Below are 22,509 nucleotides of genomic sequence, written 5' to 3'. Positions count from 1 at the left end.
CCTATAAGCTCAGGCTTATTATTAACTAGCTCTTACAACTTAACCCATAATTCTTATCTATGTTTAGCCATGTTGCTTGGTACTTTTTCTTAGTAAGGCATTCTCATCTTGCTTCCTCTGTGTCTGGTTTGCAACTTCCTCTTCCCAGAATTCTCTTAGTCTGGCTACTGGTTTGTTAAACCAGTGTGAGTGACAAATCTTTACAAGTGTACAAGAGCAGGTTGTCTCACACCACACCGCCCCCCACCTAGTTTCTCTGCATAGCCCTGGCTGCCCTGGAACTATAAAGTAGGCTAGGCATGATCTCAGATCCACCTGCCTCTGCCTCTAGAATGCTGGGATTAGACTTGAGTCATTATGCCCAGCTTTGTTTTACTTTTTGAGATAGGGTCTTGGTGAAGCTCAGACTGATCTTGAACTCTTCATCCTCCTGCATCCACATCCAAGTTCTGAGATTATAGATGTGTTCTATTGCACTTGATTTTTTTTAATGATTTTTGGTTTTGTGTGTGTGCATGTGCATAGGCATACGAGTACACATAAATAATAATAAAATTATTTTTAAGAAGGTACCACAGATTAGTGCCTTCCAAGGGAAATAGGATTAGGGAATGATTGCTTGGAATTTCTTTGTTTTTTATGTGTATGCATCTGCGTGTGTGTGTGTGTGTGTGTGTGTGTGTGTGTGTGTGTGTGTGTGTATACCATGTGTACGCATGGTGCCTTCAGAGACCAGAAGAGGGCATCAGATTCCTTGGAGGTCAGAACTGGAGTCACAGGTAGTTGTAAGCTGTCTGATAGATGTGTTAGGAGCTAGACTTGGATCCTCTATAAAAACCCAGATGCTCGCAGGTGGTGGCAGTGGCGTACACTTTTAGTCCCAGCACTTGGGAGGCAGAGGCAGGTGGATCTCTGTGAGTTCGAGGACAGCCTGGTCTACAAGGACTAGTTCCAGGACAGGCTCCAAAACTACAGAGAAACCTTGTCTCGAAAAACCAAAACAAACAAAAACCCCAAAAAATCCCAGATGTTCTTAACTGTGGAGTCACCCCACTCCTGTTTTTGAAAGGGTCATAGCCCAGACTGATTTTGAACTGATTATATATATAGCCAAGGTTAGTTCTTAGAATGCCTTGTCATCCTGCCTCTGCTTCCAAATAAATGTTAGGACTACAGGAGAGTATGACCATATCTGGTAGTGGAACCTAGTTGTTGGGGTTTTAAGATAGCCCTCTCCCTTATCACGTTTGTTTAAGACATGGTCTCAATGCGTAGGTCTTGTTTATTTAAAAAAAAAAAGATTTATTTATTATGTATACATATTCTGTCTGCATGTATGCTTAAACACCAGAAACGGGCCGCACGATGGTGGCGCATGCCTTTAATCCCAGCACTCGGGAGGCAGAGGCAGGCGGATCTCTGTGAGTTCGAGACCAGCTTGGTCTACAGAGCTAGTTCCAGGACAGGCTGCAAAGCCACAGAGAAACCCTGTCTTGAAAAACCAAAAAAAAAAAAAAAAAAAAAAAACCCACCAGAAACGGACACCAGCTGCTGGGAATTTAACTCAGGACCTATGGAAGAGCAGACAGTGCTCTTAACCACTGAGCCATTATCTACTCCTTGATATTTAGTTCTGGCTGTCCTGGAACTGGCTATGTAGACCAGGCTGACTTAAACTCATAGAGATCTACCTGCTTCTGCCTTCTGAGTGTCAGTGAATTAAAGGCCTGTGCCATCACTTATGGCTTCCACTTTTTAATATGCATGCCTGCTTATAGAATTCTTTGTCTCAGTCTCTTCTTTACCTGTTAGAGAGAAATGCATAATCCCCAATTAGTTTGCAAGGAGTAGGACTGGAATTATCTGACCAGGGTTGCAGATAGAGCTGTGGATAGAATGCTTGCCTAGCATGCAGAGACCTTGGATGGATACCCCATGCAGGACAAAAAGTAAACCAGTGTCCAGGCATTTAACCTTGCTGATAAGGACTAGTTAAAATGGTTTCTTTTTGAGAGTAAAGGATGAAGTTCTGTGATAGAAGGCTTGCCTGGCATTTGTGAGGCCTTGGGCTTGATCTGAAATACTGAAAAAGCAACATTTGAGAAATATGGATTCCCTTACATTATTTTTAAACACTTGAGAGTCAAGATGATTAATAGTGCTTCTAGTGTTGAAAAGTTTGTTTTTTGTATGTGAAATTAAAAAGAGACTTTCAGATCCTGGAGAGCTGGCTCCATAGTTTTAAGAATTCTTGCTACTCTTGCAGAGGACTTGAGTTTGGTTCCCAGAACCCATATCAGTGAGTTTGGTTCCCAGAACCCATATCAGTTACTTTCCAGGGGATCCAGCATTCTCTACTGGCAACAGTGTATACATATACATGGCACATACATATAAGTAACAGTGATGACTTTCTAAAAAGACTTCTTAAGGCTAATCCTTTTTCATCCTGCCACTTTGACTTTCCTATTCTGTTCTCACACTGGCTTTCAAATTTTTGGGTGCTTGTTTTGTTTGTTTTGGTTTTTCCAGTCAGGGTTTCTCTGTGTTGTCCTGGAACTCTGTAGAGTAGGCTAGTCTTGAACTCACAGAGATTCACCTATCTCTGTCTCCCTAATGCTGTGATTAAAGGCTTATGCCTCCATGCCCAGTTCAGGTGCTTGCTTTTTCAGTGTTTTTCTAAAAAGAATTCATAGTGGTAAATTTTCTTCTTTCTGGAGTCTCTGCCCTTTGGTAATAATAGTCAAGTTGTTGAGATTGATATCCTTGGACAATATTATCCTTAAAATTTGATGTTAACCTAAGGTAATATAGGTGTATATAAAACAGTGCTAAACTGAGAGGTCTTATTGAGTAGGCATAGGGGGTCATTCTATAATCCCATCACTTCCAAGGCAGAAGCAGGAGGACTGCCATAAATTCAAGGTTGCCTGGGCTACCGAGTGAGGCATTGTCTCAAAATGCAGGAAGAGTGTGGAAGGGCCTTAAAAAGAGCCTTAAGGAAAGCATGTTTTTTTTTTTTTTTTTTTTTGGTTTTTCGAGACAGGGTTTCTCTGTGGTTTTGGAGCCTGTCCTGGAACTAGCTCTTGTAGACCAGGCTGGTCTCGAACTCACAGAGATCCGCCTGCCTCTGCCTCCCGAGTGCTGGGATTAAAGGCGTGCGCCACCATCGCCGGGTGGAAAGCATGTTTTCTTTATCATTTTATTGGATTTGATTTATAGGTATTATTTAGGTTCAGTATTAAGAAAACACTAAGTTGCACAAGATCAGAATACAGTAAGATATCGTACTTGATGTGTTGGCCATATTTGCATAATGTTCAAATGTTGTGCCTCTTATTTACCTACTTGCACTTAATGTATACTAACTTTTCTATAAACTAACATACAATAATTTTTGTTAGGCTTAAGTAAACACCAAGGTGTTTGTAGGTGATTTTTTTTTTTAACTCTTTGTGGGCCTCCCACCTAACTCCCAAATAAATACATGGAGTCTTATTCTTACTTATGCATGCCCAGTCTTTGCTTGGCTTGTTCTAGCCAACTTTTCTAACTTAAATTACCCTATTTCTTTTTAACAACGTTTTATTTCTGAACTTTTTGTCTTTGTTTCATTCTTACTCCATGGCTGACTGTGTGGCTGGGAGGCTGGCCCCTGGCTTTCTGTTCTCCTCCTTTTCTTGCTCTCCCTCTTTTATCTCTGGAACCTAGGTTTCTCCTATTTATTCTCTCTTCCTGGCAGCCCCACCTGTCTCTCTCTTGTCCAACTATTGGCCATTCAGCTTTTATTTTAGGGGTTTGTTTATTTATCATGTATACAGTGTTCTGTCTGCATGTACCCCTGCAGGCCAGAAAAAGAGTACCAGATCTCATTACAGATGATTGTGAGCCACCATGTGGTTGCTGGGAGTTGAACTCAGGAAGAACAATTGAACTCTGGAACAGCAACCAGTGCGCTTAACCTCTGAGCCATCTCTCCAGCCCCAGTCGTTCAGCTTTTTATTAGACCAATCAGGTGTTTTAGACAGAGTAACATTAAACTAATATGCCACAGCAGGCGTTCTTTCTAATCTTCAAAATAACCTATGTAGGATTTGCTTCTTTTGTTTTCTAGTGAGCTGTTTTCCCCGTCTCAAAAGTACCAGCTTTTGGTGTATCATGCAGATTCTCTCTTTCACGATAAGGAGTACCGTAATGCTGTGAGTAAGTATACCATGGCTTTACAGCAGAAGAAAGCCTTGAGTAAAACTTCAAAAGTGAGACCTTCAACTGGAAATTCTGCGTCTACTCCACAGAGCCAGGTGATTAAAATTATTTATTTATTTATTTATTTATTTATTTATTTATTTATTTATTTGGGGTTTTTAAGACAGGGTTTCTCTGTGTAGGTAGCCTTGAATGTATAGGAACTCACTCTGTAGACCATATTGGTCTCAAACCCACAGAGATCTTCCTGCGTCTCCCTTCTGAGAGCTGAGATTAAAGATGTATGCACCACCATTGCCCAGTCTTTGGCGCGCGCGCGCACACACACACACACACACACACACATAAATTGTTTTTTGGTGGTATTTTTTTTTTTTTTTTGAGAGACAGGGTTGAAGTATGGGTTGAAACCATTCATTTTGTTATCATGTAATATTCCGTGGTACATGCATGCTGCATTTTGTTTATCCATTCATTGATGGACATTGGGTTGCTTATTCCTGACTACCATGAGTAATGTGGCTGTAAAGGTTTGTGCCCAGGTTTTTGGGTGATCTTGTTTTTATTTCTCGATTATATATCTAGGAGCAGATTGCTAGGTTATAAGATGATGTACCTTGTTTAATATTTTGAAGAACTGTCACACTGTTGAGATCATATTTTGAAGAGATGTTTTTTTGTTATCTTGAAGTGTCTTCCTTCTGAAATTGAAGTGAAATACAAAATGGCTGAGTGTTATACAATGCTGAAACTAGACAAAGATGCCATCGCTATACTTGACGGGATTCCTTCAAGACAGAGAACTCCTAAAGTAAGCTGAAGTTCCTCTTCCCCAGTTCTGTTCACTCTGCCTCATCCTGTATGTTCTCCATGTTTCAGGAAGTCTGTCTGATCATTCTTCTCATGGCTCTCTCATTTTTTCCCCCCAGACAGAGTTAGACTGGCCTCTAACTCACATAGATCCACCTACCTCCCAAGTGCTGGGATTAAAGGCGTGCTCCACCACAGCCCAGCAATCACTCTCATTCTTAACACTTTCTCCCTAGTAGTGGAGTTGGGGTTCAGACAGATGGAAGGTTGACTTGTTAAGGAGCCCTAAGAATTCAGTTAGGTATAGTGGCATTCACCTATAATCCTAGCACTTGAGATGGAGGAGGAGGAAAACCAGGTGTTCAAGGCTATCCCCAAACAGACAAATAACAGAAAAAATGTTTGGCTTGGTTTTGAGGTACTGGAGATCCAACCCAGGGCTTCAGGCATGCTCAGCAAGCCCCCATCACTAAGCTGCAGTTAGTGATCTAAAATTTTAATCTGGAAACAAAGTCTGACTGAGTTACCCAGGCTGTCCTTAAACTGTATAACCAGGACTGCCTTGGACTTTGACGGTTCCTACCCCATCCAGCCTTGTAGTTGGGATTACAGGCTTGCACAACCAGACTCAGCTATTCCTTAGCCTGCCTGCCTGTCATCCGTCCCTCTATCCGTCCGTCTGCCCATCCGTCCTTCCTTCCTTCCTTCCGTCCGTCCTTCCTTTTTTTTTCTTTTTCTTTCTCTTTTTTTTAAAAATATTTATTTATTTATTATGTATACAATATTCTTTCTACGTGTATGACTGCAGGCCAGAAGAGGGCGCCAGACCTCATTACAGATGGTTGTGAGCCACCATGTGGTTGCTGGGAATTGAACTCAGAACCTTTGGAAAAGCAGGCAGTGCTCTTAACCGCTGAGCCATCTCTCCAGCCCTCTCTCTTTTTTTAAAGATTTATTTGTGTGTCTATGTGTGGTTATGTGCATATTAGTACAGGTGCTCACAGAGGCATTGAATCTTCTGGAGCTGGAATTAACATTAGTTGTGAGCCATCTGATGTGGGTGTTGAGAACCAAATTTAAGTCCTCTGGAACCTCTGGAATAGCAGCAATGTTCTTAACCACTGAACCACCTCTTCAGCCCGTTTTTATTATTTTTAATTGTGTGTGTGAGAGTGTGTGTGTGTGTGTGTGTGTGTGTGTGTGTACCTGCAGAGACTTAGGGGTATGAGATCCCCCTGAATCTGGAGTTACAGGCAGCTGTAAGCTACCTGATGTGGGTGCTGGGAACTGAATTCAGGTCCTCTGGAAGAGTAATAGATACATGTTCTTAACACTGACTGCTCCCTCCTATCCCTCTTTGACATTTCTTCATCTCAGGAATAGTGATCTGAAGAGTACTGCAGGTGCAAAAACACTTTTAAAAAGCTTCTTCCTTTTTTATATTTAATGGTGTGGTCATTTGATAACAGGAATATTGTGTTAATCTTTCCCTTTATAAAATCAAAACTACAAGCTACTCTTTGAACTGAGGAGGTGGCTCAGTGGATTGAATGCTTGCTATGTAAACATGAGGACCAGCATTTGGATGCTCAGCGCCAATGTAAAAAGCCCTCTGTAGCAGCACATGTCTATAGCCCCAGAGCTGGGGTGACAACAGGCTAGCCATCCAGTGTAGTAGATATCCGAGTTCCAATGTCAATGGGAAATGGCATCTCAGTAGACATACAGCATTGATTCTGGACTCCACACATGTGTATGTATATACCCACACACTTGCATGCATCTACACATGAGCACATACACAAAAAGACTTCATTATCCCTTGGTACATACTGGCAAAATATATATTTGTGTTTAATTTGGCAGTCTATTAAAGAGTGTGCTTTTAACTGGAACTGGTTAGACATCTGAACTATGCCCTGGCAGGGAGGACAACTTAGCAATCTGTAAATATTTTATTTTTTTTTATAGCTAATAGCATTTTGCATTTTCTTTGTGAATCTTTTTGAAAGCTTATTAAGTTCATGAATATAAAAATATCCTTTTTCTTTCTTTGATTCTTTTTTCTGAACTGGGAATTGGGCTTACAGCTCTGTGTTTGCCAAATAAGCATGTTACCACTGAGCAATACCCCTAGGTGTAAAATTACTTTTTAAAATACTATTCTAGGGGCTGGAGAGATGGCTCAGTGGTTAAGAGCATTGCCTGCTCTTCCAAAGGTCCTGAGTTCAATTCCCGGCAACCACATGGTGGCTCACAACCATCTGTAAAGAGATCTGGTGCCCTCTTCCAGCCTTCAGGCATACACACAAACAGAATATTGTATACATAATAAATAAATAAAATAAATATAAAAAAATACTATTCTACAAAAATAAATAAAGTGCTGTAAACAGTGCTTTAGGTGTCTATCCTTTTCTTGTGTGTCAGGGTTTGTGTTTGTTTGTTTGTTTGAGACAGGGTTTCTCTGTGTAGCCCTGGCTGTCTTGGAACTTGCTCTGTGGACCACGTTGGCCTTGAACTCATAGAGATCCGCTTGCCTCTGCAGAAATTAAAGCCTTAAGCCATCACTGCCTGCCTTTTTGTTTTGTTTTTGTTTTGTTTTGTTTTGTTTTTTTGTAATTTTTAAAGATTTAATTATGTGTGTGAATGTTTTGCCTGTATGTATGTATATGCATCACATGCTTGCTTGGTGCTCAGTGAGGTCAAAAGAGGCCATTGGATAACTTGCAAGTGGAGTTTTGATGGTTGCAAGATGTCATGTAGGTGCTAGGAATTGAACACAGATCCTCTGGATCAGCAGCAGTGCTCTTAACTGCTGAGCTGTCTCTCTAGCCTTCTGTTTGCAATTTAAAAAAAAAAAATTTATTGTGTTTACAGTATGAACTACATGTATGAACCAGATCTCATTATAAATGGTTGTGAGCCACCATGTAGTTGCTGGGAATTAAACTCAGGACCTCTGGGAGAGCAGCCAGTGGCCAGTGCTCTTAACATCCAAGCCATCTTTCCAGCCCCTCCTCTTTGCATTTTCAAAACGACCTCTAAAATGCACTACCTAAAGCCAAATAAAATAGTTTAATTTATAGCATTTTATTATTTCAGTGTAGGCATCAGTGTGAATTAAGTTTTGTATAAGACTTATATACTGAGGTTTATAACTGAAACAGATGTTCTTTTCAGAGCCCCTGTGTTGAGTGAATACATAATATCTGTTATGTCAAGTTGCAGATAACTGAAAATTTAAAAGATTCTTTTACTTTTGTGCTCTCATAGCCACTGCTTTCCTCAGGTTAACAATCTACCAAATACCATCTTGTTTAGAGCTTAAATTGGGGCATGGTCGTTTTCTCTTTGTACCATAAAGATTATCTGTCTTTTAATTTCTGTGTCTATTTGTATATACTTGTATGTTATTGTGTAAGGTTTACTTGTACCTTAGTGAATATGCTGTACACACTTTGTTAAAATGTGTCCTGGGTACTTGTATGTTAGTATGTTGTGTACACTTATATGTTAGCATGTGCACTGTATGTTTGTGTGTGTACTTGCCTGTGTGGGGCTATGAGGAGGCCAGAGGCTAATGTTGGAATGTCTCTTTTAGTCTTTCCACTTTTTTTTTTTTTTTTTTTTTTTTGAGACAGGGTCTCTCACTGAACTTAGTGATCCATGTTTTTGGCTCTAATGGCTGGTCAGTGAGTTGTCAGTCCTAGGGTTGCAGTTGCAAGCTGCGGTACCCAACTGTACAAGAGTCCTGGGGATTTGAATTCAAGATTCTTGTGGTTGCCTGCACTGTGCCCACTGAGCCATCTCCCCAACCTTCATCTTTGTAATTTGTACATTCTTTGGTACTTTTAGTTTTTCTTAGAAATGTAGGGGTAGGAGCGAGAGTGTTTTGTTTCGGGTTTCATGATTTATTTATTTATTTACTTTTACTTCACTGTTATTGTGTGTGACAGCACTGCATCGGAAGTCAGAGAGCAACTTTCAGGAGTCCATTCTCTCCTTCCACAGGGATTGGACTCAGGTTGCCAGGCATTTGCAGCAAGTGCTTTCACCTACTGAGCCTGCTTGCTGCCCTGGTTAGGTTTTTTTGTAATAAGTTTATTCATTTCTTTCTTTTTGGTTTTTCGAGACAGGGTTTCTCTGTAGCTTTGGAGCCTGTCCTTGAACTAGTTTTGTAGACCAGGATGGCCTTGAACTCACAGAGATCCACCTACCTCTGCCTCCCAAGTGCTGGGATTAAAGGTGTGTGCCACCACCATCTGGCCTTATTTTTTTTGTGTGTGTGTATGTATTTGCATGCATATGTATGTGCAGCATATGTGTGCTTGGTACCTTTGGAGGTCAGAAGAGGGTATCAGACCTCCTGGAAATTGCCAGGTGGTGGTGGCACATGCCTTTAATTCCAGTACTTAGGAGGCAGAGGCAGGCAAATCTCTGAGCCGGAGGCCAGCCTGATGTACAGAGTGAGTTCCAGGACAACCCGGTCTATAGAGAGAAACTCTGTCTCAAAAAACCAAAAAAACCCATCCAACCTAATAAATGAACAAACTACCTGGAAATGGAGTTATAGATGGATGTGAAGTACCATGTGAGCACTGGGAAACAAACCTGGGTCTCTGTAAGAGCAACAAGTGCGCTTTAACCACTGAGCAATCTCTCCAGCTCTCATGTTTGTTTTTTGTTGTTTTTTTTTTTTTTTGAGAGGCTTTCAGTATGTATCCCAAGTTAGCCTTGAACTTGTGATCATCTGCATCTGCCTCCCTAGTGCTGGGGATTATAGGTAGAGGATTATAGGGTTTTTAATTAAGGATTTCTTTTGAAATAGCTTTATTAAGTACCATATTTAAATTTTTCTGAAATGTAGATGTCTTATCTCACTGGATTTAAATAATGTGGTTAGTCTTTGAGTCATGTCACCTTTGGAGATCACTTTGAGTTTTTGTTTTTTTTTGTTGTCTCAGTATTGTGAGTAGACAGTTCTAGGTTTAAGTATTAGACCATATTCTAGCCACTGGTCTGCCAGAAGCCAAGTTTGTCTGTTTTCCTTGGTTTATGTCATTTATTTGGTGGTGTGTGGGGGGGGGTATCTGTGCCTTCTTAAACATCTATGTCAAATGTTGTAAGCTCGGTGTTGTGGCTCATGCCTGTAATTACAGCATTTAGGAAACTGAGGCTGGAGGATTGCCGTAAATTTGTGGAATAGCCAGGCTGAACTACTAAATAAGAAACTTAAAAAAAGCTAGCAGCCAGTTAGTTGTACCTGTCTGTAATCATGTGCTTAGGAGGTGAGGCATAAGGATCGGGAATTCAAGGTCCTCCTTAGGTGCACAATGAGATTGAAGCTCAGGATGGCTCATCAGTTAAGTGTTTGCTGTTCTTCCTGGGGCCAGAGTTAGTTTTCCAGCACCCACATCAGTAGCTCATCCACCTGTGAGTCCAGCTCCAGGGGATGATCCCACCTCTGCTGATCTCCAAAGGCCCCCCATGCATACCCACACACTCTTATGCTCACAGACACAGTCACATTTGTGCACATAAATAAAAATAGTCTTTTTAGAAATTGGGACAATATCAGTCAGCAGTGGTGGCACACAGCACACCTTTAATCCCAGTACTTGGCAAGTAGTAGCCAGCGGATATCTGTGAGTTTCAGGCCAGCCTGGTCTACAAAGCAAGTTCCAAGACAGGCTACGTGGAGAAACCCTGTCTTGAAGTAAAAAAAATTAAGATTTCTTCACTTTTTTCTTTTTTGAATAAAGTTTTTTTTTAACTTTTATTGATTCTCTGTGGATTTCACATCATGCATCCCGATTCCACTGATCTCCCTGTCCCCTTGCTTCCCCCTTCTGCCCGTGCAACCTTCCCCCAAAACAAAACAAAAGTTAAAAGAAAAAACAACAAAAGAAAAAAAGAATCTCTTGGTGGAAGCACTAGTGTGTTGCTGAGTCACACAGTTTACCCATTAGTCCATTCATCTTGTAAATGTTCACTTCTATGGGTCATTTATCTGATTTGAGGCCTCTGGCTTCTGCTACACCCTGATAATGGGCTTTCTCTGGGGCTCCCCTTGGAGATCCTGTTGGTTCATCCTCTTCACATGCTTCAAGTTCATAGTTGCTGTGGATGTTGGGGTGGGTTAACTCATAGATCTGGGTCTGGGTGGTAGCTGGCTTGGAAGACAGGGTTTCTCTGTGTAACAACCCTGGCTTTCCTGGAACTCACAGAGATCTGCCTACCTCTGCCTCCCAAGTGCTGGGATTAAAGATACGTGCCACCATGCCTGGCTTCTTCACTTTCTTATGCTTTAGTACTAAATTTAAAATATGAGTTTAGGCTGGAAGGGTGGCTTCAGCAGTTGGGAGTGTGTACAACTCTTCAGAGGACCCGAGTTCAGTTCTCATCACTCATGTCAGGTGGTTCAGAGCCACCTGTAACTCCAGCTCCAGGGTAATTAACTCCTTCAGCCTCTGGACACCAGTACTCAAACCACAGAAACACAGGTGGGAGGCGCATGCATTTAAAAGAGGCAGACAGATCTTTTATGTGATCCAGGCCAACCAGGGCTACACAGTGAGACTCTGTCTCAAAACAAAAACGAACAACAACAAAAATTTTTAAAATATATCAGCTTGAGCACTTCTGGAGCCATTCATCTTAACAGCAAAAATCAAAGTAACTAAAATTCTGGTGCATTTCTTGAGTCTGTGTTAATCCCAGAGGCAGCATCTTTGGTTAGATATAAAGAGGTTATTTGGAAGGATTACAGAACTAGGAAAAATAAGGATAATTGTTCTTTGTTTTGAGGAACGGAATCAATCTTTATTTGCACAGGGCTGTGGGTAGATTTTTCTAATAGAAAGCAGAATAGTAATTGGGAATAAAAATCAGAACTTGCTCATAGTGAAGTACTTCCTTTGCAGATACACTTGCTTTATTGTCCTTTGTTTTTTGTGCGTAGATAAACATGATGTTGGCAAACCTGTACAAGAAAGCTGGTCAGGAACGCCCATCAGTCACCAGCTATAAGGAGGTCCTGCGGCAGTGCCCCTTGGCCCTTGACGCCATTCTAGGTATAGAAAGTTTTCTTCCTGTTGCCTGGGGTATTTGCAGTCAAAGATGATAGTTCTCAGTTATGAGTATGCATTAGATAGAGTAGGGCAGTTTTTTTAGACTTTAATTTTATTTTGTATGAATGAGGTTTTTGCCTGTATGTATATTTGTGAACCATGTGTGTGCCTGGTGCCCGTAGAGGACAGAAGAGGACATTGAAATCCAAGAACTGGAGTTGTGGATAGTTTTTAAGTCATGTGGGTTCTGGAAATCAAACCCAGATCCTCTGCAAGAACAGCAAGTGCTCTTAACCATTGAGCCATTTTTCCAGCCCCTAGAGTAGGCCTAAAACTTTCTAAATACTGTCATTTTGAAATAAAGAGTAATGTCTGTCTTTTAGGGTTAGGGGAATAGCACAGTGGCAGCATGTGCTTACCATCCTTGAGGCTCTGACCTCTTGGTGTTGTATGCATATCTTAGACTAGGGAAGGCAGCTATGCAGCCTGCTGTTTGCTGCACTGTGGGAGGAAGATGCTGTGCCTCACCTTTCTCTTGCTTTTGGGGGGATTAGGTTTATTATCCCTTTCTGTAAAAGGCGCGGAAGTGGCATCAATGACGATGAATGTGATCCAGACTGTGCCCAACCTGGACTGGCTGTCTGTGTGGATTAAAGCATATGCTTTTGTGCACACTGGAGACAACTCGAGAGCAATCAACACCATCTGGTGAGAGCCAGGATATAAACTCTGAGATTGTTTTGGTGGGAGGTACGGTCTGAGATATGTAAGCTCTTACTACATGGCCTGGGCTTTCCTTGAATTGGCCTCAGTCTCCCAGCATCAGTGTCCCTATTGCTGGTATTATAGTCATGAGCCACCAAGCCTGGCTTAATCCAAGGATTTTAAGGCCCTTTGCTTATCTGGAGATCTGATGTATTTCTGGTAAAGCAGAAAAAGTAGATGCTTACTGTTTGGCATTACAGTCTTTAGGCAGTGTTTTCTAATGCACTAAATCGTTGCAAACTGTTAGAACCTATAAAAATGAAAAGCTGGACTGAGAGTTCTGCTCTGTTCATGTGAAGAATAGAGAGCAAACTGCTGTGGATGTCATATGTTCACGCCTTTTTCTTCGGTATATATATTTATTGTAACACCTTACATAGGGTGCCTCTTCGTAATTGGCATTTCTTTTTATTCATAGTCCTAGGACAAAAAGCTATATATTTTTTTCAGTCATGAGTAGTTGTCACTTGTGAATGACATATAAAAATTATGTATTTTTTTTAAACTATAGCCTTGCTAGGTGTGGTGGTACACACCTTTAATCTCAACACTCAAGAGGCATAGATAGGCTTGACAATGCTCCATAGTGAAACCCTGTCTCAAAAAAAAAAAAAATAAGGAAAATCATAACCAGGTTTATATTTGATACACACACACACACACACACACACACACACACACACACACACTTTCATTGTATAACTTTAAACCATTTTATTTATTTAATTTTATGTATACGGTTGTTCTGTCTGTATGTATGTTTGTATCCCATGTGTGTGCTAAGTGCACAGAGGCCATTGGATTCCCTAGGAGTAAACTTATAGGTAGTTGTAAGCTGCTGTGCTAGGGCTGGGATTGAACATGGGTCCTTTTTAAAAGCTTTTAAAATTGCATTTGTATTTATTTATTGTTCATGGGCACAACTTGGAGGAGTCTGTTCTCTCCTTTTACTGTGTAGGTCCCAGGGATCAAACGCAGATCATCAGGCTTAGTGGCAAGTGCTGCCCTTACCTGTTGAGCCATCTTGCTGGCTTAATTATTATTATAGCTAGGAGTTATTGTGCCTGTGTAAAAATACCAGAACTGGGAGGTGGAGGATCATGAGTTCAAGGCCAACTTGGATAAAGTAGTAGACCCTACCTCAAAAAAACAACCCCCAAAAACCTTTTTATGAAAATGTTGTACATACAGAAAAGTATGTCATTTATATGCCCACCCCCCAAATGCAATGATTAAAGCTCTATGACAGATTCTAAGGGTTAGTATTTAATATCTTTTAAGTTCACTGGAGAAAAAATCCTTACTGCGAGACAACGTGGACCTGCTTGGGAGCTTGGCAGACCTGTACTTCAGAGCAGGAGACAGTAAGAACTCCGTCCTCAAGTTTGAACAGGCGCAGATGTTGGATCCTTATCTGATAAAAGGTAAATTCTCGGGCCGTAGTGTCTGTAAAAGGCAGCTAAGAGAAAAGGCAGAAAGAATGTGGCCTTGGCACCTTGTGTTTTTTGTTTTTTGTTGTTGCTTTTAGGCTTATTTTTAATTGTGCGTAACTGTGTCTGTGTGTGGGCATGTACACGTGAGTACAGTGCCCTTGGAGGCCAGAGGTATTGGATTCTCCAGGAGTTGGATGACCCTTGTGACATGGGTGTGAGAATCCACTCAGGTCATATGAAGAGCAGTACATGCTCTTTATTGCTGAGCCATCTCTTCAACCCCTTGTTTTTTATTGTTTGAAGAGAGGGTCTCATGTAGCCAGGCCACCCTTGAACCTGGCTTTGAATTCTTGATTCTCCTTCCGAGGAGGCATGTGCTGCCATGGTGCCCAGCTCTGCTACTGTTGTTTTTCAAGACAGCTTTTGTGAGGCTCGCTTACTGGAGCAGTCCTTTCCCTTGTCCTGGCATATGTCTCTAACACCTAGCTAATTCTATTCTGAGTGGTTGTTTTGACTTGAATATAAGTGTTTTCTCCTCACAGACCATTGCTTAGCTTTTTCTTTTAAGGGTATCATGGCACCCGTCCCTGTGAATTATAAATTTATGATGTGGCTGACTAATGGCATCTGCAGAACCCTAATGTCCTTTTAGGGATTTTGGTTTTACTCTGTCCTTAGTATAATTATGGAGAAGTAGGGAACGGATATTAGGAAAGGGACAGAGTGGTTAAAGTATCATCAGAGCAGGCAGAGCAGCTGTTGGTCTAGAAGCAGTTCCAGGTAAAGGAACAAGGTGGCCTGAGAGGCAGGTAAGGGACCAGCAGTTTGAAAAATTGAATGCTCAGGGGTAGAGAGAAGTGAGATCATAAAGACTCAACAGAGGCCAACAGAAGACTATGGCTCAGGACAGCAAGCAGGCGTTTTAGATGAGTAAAGAATGACTGAACGATAGTTGTAACACTTAGGATGCTGAGGCAGGATTGTGAGATCAAGGCTAGCTATACAGTGAGACCCTGACTCTACCAAACAAAAAGGATGACTGGGTATGAAGGGGCCTTCCCAAGTATTGAGATGTGGGAACGGTCTAGAAAATGTGCTCGTGCAAGATCTTCCCTGTCAATCTACCTACACCACATTAGTAATCCCAGCACTTGAGAGGTAGAAAAAGAAGGGCCAGCAGTTCAGGTTAATTGGCCATTCTGGGCTATTTGAATAGAAGCCAGCAGTAGTGGTATACACCTTTAATTCCAGCACTTGGGAGGCAGAGGCAGGCAGATCTCTGAATTTGAGGTCAGCATGGTCTACAGAGTGAGTTCCAGGACAGCCAGAGCTACACAGAGATACTTCTGTCTGGAAAAAACCAAAAATCACAGAACAAAACAAAAAACCCAACAAAAACAAAAAAGTAAAGAGAGAGAAAAAAAATTAGTGTTTAGAAAAATAAGAGCCTGATGGCATTGGTAGCTTGGAATTGGATACTTACACTCAAATCCCAGGCTAGCAGAAGTGTGGCTTTGATCTTGCTGTGAGGAGTGGGAATTTGAAGGGATGATAAGGAGAACAGTAAGAGGAGGTTTGTGAGAGTCAGCACGGCCTTTATAAACCATGAGGGAGGAGTGAAAGGGACTTGGCAGGGTGAAGAATGAGAGATGTGTGTTCCCTAGTGAACTACATTCCAGAATAAAACTACAACTTTTTGGGGCATAGGCCAGAGGCCATTTTTATATGTTTGTTTGTTTGAGACTGGGTGTTTTTCAGCATAGTAAGCATGTGCTGATGGCTGAGGGCTCTTGAGTAACAGCAATTATGAGATGCTTTTTTGGGTTTTTTTTCTGGGTAGTTGTTCATCACACTACAGATTTAGGGACAGACAATTCTTGACATGAATGGCTTTCAACTTGTGATGTAGGATCTGTTGCTTCTGTGCCTACCTGTCTCTGTCTTTCGTTCTTTCATGTGTGTGGTGTTTGCCTGCAAGTTTATGTTGAGCATGTATGTGCAGGAGCCCACAAAGGCCAGAAGAGAGGGCCTTTTTTGTTTTGGATAGTTTGCTGTTCATTCATCCAGTCACTTAGACCTTGAATTTTTGAACTTCTGCTTTTCCTACTTCCCAAATGCTGGGATTATTGACCTGTACCACCATCATATTTATGTGGTGCTAGACATTGAACCCTTGCGTGCTCACAACTTCTCTCCCAACTGAGCTGCATCTCCAGAGGGTTTTTTTTTTTTCCTTGAGACAGGGTGTTTCTGGATAACAGCTCTGGGTATCCTAGAATTCCCTCTGTATTCCAGACTGCCTCGAACTCACAGAGATCCAACTGCCTCTGCCTCCTGGGTGCTGGAACTAAAGGTATATGCCACTCCCACCTCGGCTTATTTAATTTTAAAGTTAAATTATTTGTGTATGTGTGTGTATGGTATGTGCGCACATAGAAGGTCTGAGGGCATGTGAGTCCCGGAGGCTCGGTGGCAGTTTCCTTTACCCATTTCACAGGTTCTTCTCTGACTTTTTAAAATTTCTGTGTGTGTTTTCCCTTCATGTGTGTATGTGTACTATGTACGTCCCTGTTTCCCTCAGAGGTCAGATTCCCTGATACTGAAGTTACATGTGGTTGTGAGCCTCTATGTTGGTGCTGGGAACTGAACCTGAGCCTCTGCAAGAAGTATTCTTGCCTGCTGAGCCATTTCTTCTGCCTCCTTTGCCTTTTCTGAGGACCTTTCCCTCTTTGGTAGAAGAACCTCTTATTACAATGCTCTTTCTTTCAGGAATGGATGTTTATGGCTACCTCCTGGCACGAGAAGGGCGGCTAGAGGATGTGGAGAACCTTGGCTGCCGCCTTTTCAACATTTCAGATCAGCACGCGGAGCCCTGGGTGGTCTCTGGGTATGCTGGCTTATTCCTTCTTTTTTCTCACCAATTTTCAGTCGATTTTAAAAAAGATACTTTTTTCTCTTTAAGAGAATATGAGTTGAACCAGGCATAGTGGTGCAGGTTTTTATTCTCATCACTCAGGAGGCAGAGGCAGGTGGATCTCTGTGAGTTTAGGGCTAGCCTGGTCTTCATAGCAAGCTCTAGTCAGTCAGGTCCTCATAGTTAAGACTGTGTCTTTAAACAAAAAGTTGAAATCACAGTCATGAGACCTGAATCAAACCAGGATGTGCCTGTGACTTTGGGCAGGCATTTATTGATTCTTCTGAGTATGTTTCCTTATTTGGAGACCAGGATAATGATCCCTACTTTAAGGACAGAGATGATGCGTTGTGTTTAGTAGGCCTCACTCAGGGTAAGAGCAGTCAGTACTGGCCTCACACTGACAACATGGCTGTAACAGGAGGAGTGAGCTGCTTGTCGTCCCAGCCACCCTGCTATCTTTCACACGAAATAACCACACAGAAATTGTATTAATTAAATCATTGCCTGGCCTCTTATTGGCTAACTCTCACATCTTGATTTAACCCATTTTTAATAATCTGTTTATTACCACCTGGAAGTGGACTACCGGGAAAGATTCAGCATGTCTGTCTCTGACAGCTCCATGGTGGCTCTCTGTCTGCCCTTCTTCCCAGCATTCTCTTCTGTCTACTCCGCCTACCTAAGTTCTGCCCTATCAAAAGGCAAGGCAGTTTCTTTATTCAACCAATGAAAGCAACATAAACAGAAGAACCTCCTACACCACTTGGCTTTTATAAGGACAATATCTAGATGTCCTTCTAGTCCTTTTGTTTTGTTTTGTTTTTTTAGCTTTATGTGTCTGGATGTTTTTGCCTACATGTATGTCTGTGTGCCACATGAGTGGCTGGTGCTTGCAGTGGTCAGATTCCCTGGAACGGGCGTTACAGATGATGCTGGAGATTACAGGAGCAGCAAGTGCTATGAAGTACTGAGCCTTCTCTCCACTTCCTTTCCATTTATTTATTTATTTGTTTGTTTGTTTGTTTATTTATTTTTAAGATAAGGTTTCTCTGTGTAGCCCTGGCTGTCCTGGAACTCACTGTGTAGACCAGGCTGGTTTTGAACTCACAGAGATCCACTTGCCTCTGTCTTCCAAGTGCTGGGATTAAAGGTGTGTACCACCACTGCCAGATTTTTTTTTCTTAAGGTAGTGAGGTTTTTTTATTTTTTTTTAAACTTACCTGAATGTGTGAGTATGTGCCACGTATGAGCAGGTGCCTGTGGAGGTCATAAAAGGATGTTGAATCTCCTGGAGCTGGAGTTATAGACAGTTGTGAACTGCTCGTGTGGATACTAGAAACCAAACTGTTGAGCCTTCTCTTTAGTCCTCTTTTTTATTTTTAATTTTTTGGATCATTTTGTGTCTTTTTTGACCTTTTTGTTTGTTTTTGTTTTTAAACCAGGACATTTTATTTTCTGACTGTTAATCTTTAAGATGAATTGGATGCTACAAGAGCCACCCTCTTGGGGTTAGGTGTTGTTCCTTCACAGAAGCCACGCCGTTTTGTTTTGTTTTATGCTGAGACAGGGTTTTACTGTGTAGCCCTGGCTGCTCTGGAACTTGCTCTGTAGACCAGGATGGCCTCGAACTCACAGAGATCTGTCTGTTCTACCTCCTAAGTGCTGGGATTAAAGGTGTGCACCACCACCACTGCCTGGCACAGAATCCATGTCCTAATCTGTATTAGATAATTTTTAGGTAACCTCATTGGCCCGATCCCAGTAGTGTTTCTTCTCTTAGCATTAGCACTCTAGTTATGCTTTCTCTTGGTGTTGGCAGGGAGCTATATTTGCCATAGGTAGACTTCTGAAGGTGGTAGGCCTTAGAGCTACAGCAGTGCTGTTACTACACAACATGTTGCTTCTATGTTGTTAGCTACACAACCTGTGCATCTTATTGCAAAACATTCCAAAGGATGATGTTCGGCATCTTTCCTCATCTTGTCATCTTGTTTCAGCTATGGAGACCAAAGAGCTGCTGTTGTTTTGAAACTAAGTCTCTCTATGTAACCCTGGCTGTCCTATAACTTAGTATGTAGACCAGGCTGGCCTGGAACTCAAAAGAGGTCCTTCTTCTGTGTCACCATGCTAGGCTATCCTTTGGTTTTTGTTTTGTTTTGTTTTTTAAATATTTATTTTATATATATATACACACACACACACACACACACACACACACACACACACACACACACACAAAATGTTCTGTCTGTATGTATGCCTGCAGGCCAGAAAAGGGCACCAGACCCTATTACAGATGGTTGTGAACCACCATGTGGTTGCTGGGAATTGAACTCAGGACCTTTGGAAGAGCAGGCAATGCTCTTAACCACTGAGCCATCTCTCCAGCCCCCATCCTTTGTATTTTGAGAGTCTCATGTACCCTAAGACTGGGGCTACCATGTAGCTGAGGCTGGTCTTAGACTTGTGATCCTTTTTTTTTTTTTTTTAATTCCTAGAGAATTTTGTACATTGTAATTAGAGGTGGGGTTTGTTCCTGGCTGCTCAGCCCCAAAATAATCACACAGAAACTATATTATTTAAGTCACTACTTGGCCCATTAGCTCTAGCTTCTTATTTGCCAATTCTTACATCTTAATTTAACCAATCTCCAATGATCTGTGCATTACCACGATGTCGTGGCCTACCAGCAAAGCTTCAGTGCGTCTTCTCTCTGACTCTGCCTCCTTTCTCCTAGCATTCAGTTTAGTTTTTCCTGCCTAGCTCTGTTCCCCTATAGCACTGCTATGGGCCCAAAGCAGTTCCTTTATTAACCATAGTATTCACAGCATACAGAGGGGAATCCCACGTCAGTATTTTGATCATTTTCACTTCAGACTCCTCCTCTTAATTCCAGCAGATCCATCCTCCCTACCTCTTCCCCAACCTGCTATTCTCTTTTTTATTTAATAAACCTTTGACATCATTTTGTGCTCTCCATTTTCTTTTGAGTATAGGGCAATACAGTGGAGTGTAGTTGACCCACTGTTAAGCCAGACTTAAAGAAAAATGGACTCTCCTTTCCCCAGAGCCACCAACTATCCATAGGTCCTCATTTATGGGTGGGATGTCATAGACCCTGTCCACTTCCAAGTTGGAATGTTTGTTGATTTTGCGGGACTGCAGCTCCGTGGATTCAGGAACGCATCTGTTCTGTAATGTTCTGATGATATTGCACCAATCCTCCCAGACTTCTGCCTGTTAGACTCTTTCTGCCCTGCCCTCTTCTATAATGGCCTCTCCGAAAGGGGAGGTGACATAGTTACCCCATCTGTGGACTGGCACTCTGTCACTGATTCACTGAAGTTCAGCTTCTGAGCCTCTTTACTCCACCATCCACATGCTGGGGTTACTGGAGTACCTGACCATGCCTGTGTGAGATGCCCTCTGAGTGATACTTAATTGGTTTATATTTGTTTTGTTTAGCTTCTTTACTGATATCTGGGTTGTAGCTGTAAGCATAATTTGTAATTGACTTTCTCTGATTGTGGATGAAGTGTCCTCAAAAGATTTTTATTACATTTTAATTTATTGTGTGTGAATGTGTCAACACCTGCCACATGTGTGTGGAAGTCACAAGACAGCAAGAGCGGTTCTCTCCTTCCCTCTGTAGGTCTGAGGGACTGAATTCAAGTCATCAGCCTTGCCTGTAAGCACCTTAACCCTGTGAGCCATTTGGACAACTTTTTTGGGTTTTGTTTTGTTTTTAAAGACAGTCTGTCAGCTTCTCAAGTGCTAAGGTTAAAGGAATTTGCACCCCCAGCCTGGCGGGCATTGAGGCTTTTCTCAAATAACTTGTTCTTTTCCCTAGATGCCATAGCTTCTATAGCAAGCGCTACTCTCGGGCCCTGTACCTGGGTGCCAAGGCCATTCAGCTGAACAGCAACAGTGTCCAAGCTCTGCTCCTCAAAGGAGCAGCACTCAGGAACATGGGCAGAGTCCAGGAAGCTATCATACATTTTCGGGAGGCCATAAGGCTCGCCCCTTGTCGCTTAGACTGTTATGAAGGTAAGATAGGAGACTGCCAGTGTGACTGACGTGACGGCTGAGCTACATGGAAGGTTTTGTTAGGTCAGAGTTCTGTTGTATGTTAGAGTCATGGCGGCTGGGGAAGAGCAGCTTTAAAAAACAGACAGAGCCTCTCCAGCATTGATTGGTTGGTTAATTTTTTTAAAAAAAAATTTATTATTAATAATTTTTGAGACAGGATGTTGCTGTAGCCCAGCAGAGCTGTGCCAGGTTTAGCAACATTTGGTGACTGAGTCACCAATACTAAAATAGCTCTTACAAGATTCTGTTCCTCTAAAACATTTTTATAAGAATTTAAAAGTAAGCTCAGTAGTCTGTCTCGTAACGGGAAGATGAGTTCAAATTTGAAGAGAAAAATTTGAAGTTGGAAAGAAGAAAAATGTGCTTATATAGTCAGAGGCTATGCTGGGTCATTTGGAGTCCCGTTGGGTCATTAGAATGGGGGAAGGCACAGCAGGGTGGGTGCGGCAGGCAGAGCATGGTGAGTGGTGTGATGGGGCTGTCTTGCGATACAGCATCTCTGCTTTGTTTTTCAGGTCTCATAGAATGTTACTTAGCTTCGAACAGCATTCGAGAAGCAATGGTGATGGCCAACAATGTTTACAAAACTCTAGGTGCAAATGCGCAGACTCTTACCCTCTTAGCCACCGTGTGTCTGGAAGATCCAGTGACGCAGGAGAAAGCCAAAACTTTGTTAGATAAAGCACTGGCTCAGAGGCCGGACTATGTGAAGGCTGTCGTGAAAAAGGCAGAGCTGCTCAGTGAGTGCACCACCCTTCTGTGTTCTTCTTGGTTGTTGGGTCCCACATCTCCGGGGGGTGTTGCAGTCCTGGAAGCTTATGATGATAGAGCAGGTCTGAGCCTGCCTGAAATGCTTTACATATATCACAACCAGACAGGCTCAGGCCTACTTAGATTGGTGTGAACCAGCTAAAATCACTTGTAGCTGCTCAGCTCATCTCTGGTTTAGTTTTGAACTACTTTAGTCTGAATGCAGCTGGTTTTAGTCAGTTTGAGCTGTTCTGAGCTGTCTGGGTTCTCTGGGCTTTGTTCTTGTTTCTGGCATAACCATATGTTTACATGATGCTGGGAGGAAGCTGTTTTGGCTCGTGGTTCTAGTGCAGGGCCAGTGGTCTCTCGTCTGGTGCTGGCCTTCTGGCTGGCATCTGCATTCTAAAGGCAGCACAGGACGTCACATGAGTAGGGACACCATTTGTTCTAACTCATGATAAACTCC

The 22,509-nt window shown here is 42.1% G+C and overlaps 1 protein-coding gene across 1 annotated transcript in view; it reads left to right on the top strand.

Moving 5' to 3' along the window:
- The window catches only part of Anapc7 (anaphase promoting complex subunit 7), a 29,005-nt gene that overhangs the window by 2,666 nt on the left and 3,830 nt on the right, over positions 1–22,509 (top strand). Inside the window, exons 2-9 of the mRNA XM_005344449.2 lie at positions 4,115–4,301; positions 4,898–5,017; positions 11,981–12,092; positions 12,644–12,797; positions 14,136–14,278; positions 17,057–17,174; positions 21,055–21,251; positions 21,809–22,033. Coding sequence (XP_005344506.1) covers positions 4,115–4,301; positions 4,898–5,017; positions 11,981–12,092; positions 12,644–12,797; positions 14,136–14,278; positions 17,057–17,174; positions 21,055–21,251; positions 21,809–22,033 — 1,256 coding nt within the window. The remainder of the gene's footprint in view (positions 1–4,114; positions 4,302–4,897; positions 5,018–11,980; positions 12,093–12,643; positions 12,798–14,135; positions 14,279–17,056; positions 17,175–21,054; positions 21,252–21,808; positions 22,034–22,509) is intronic.

The sequence above is a fragment of the Microtus ochrogaster genome, chromosome 2 (genome assembly GCF_000317375.1).
Source record: "Microtus ochrogaster isolate Prairie Vole_2 chromosome 2, MicOch1.0, whole genome shotgun sequence".
Taxonomy (NCBI): domain Eukaryota; kingdom Metazoa; phylum Chordata; class Mammalia; order Rodentia; family Cricetidae; genus Microtus; species Microtus ochrogaster.
The sequence above is the reverse complement of the archived record's forward strand: the minus strand, read 5'-3'. Positions and strand labels throughout refer to the sequence as shown.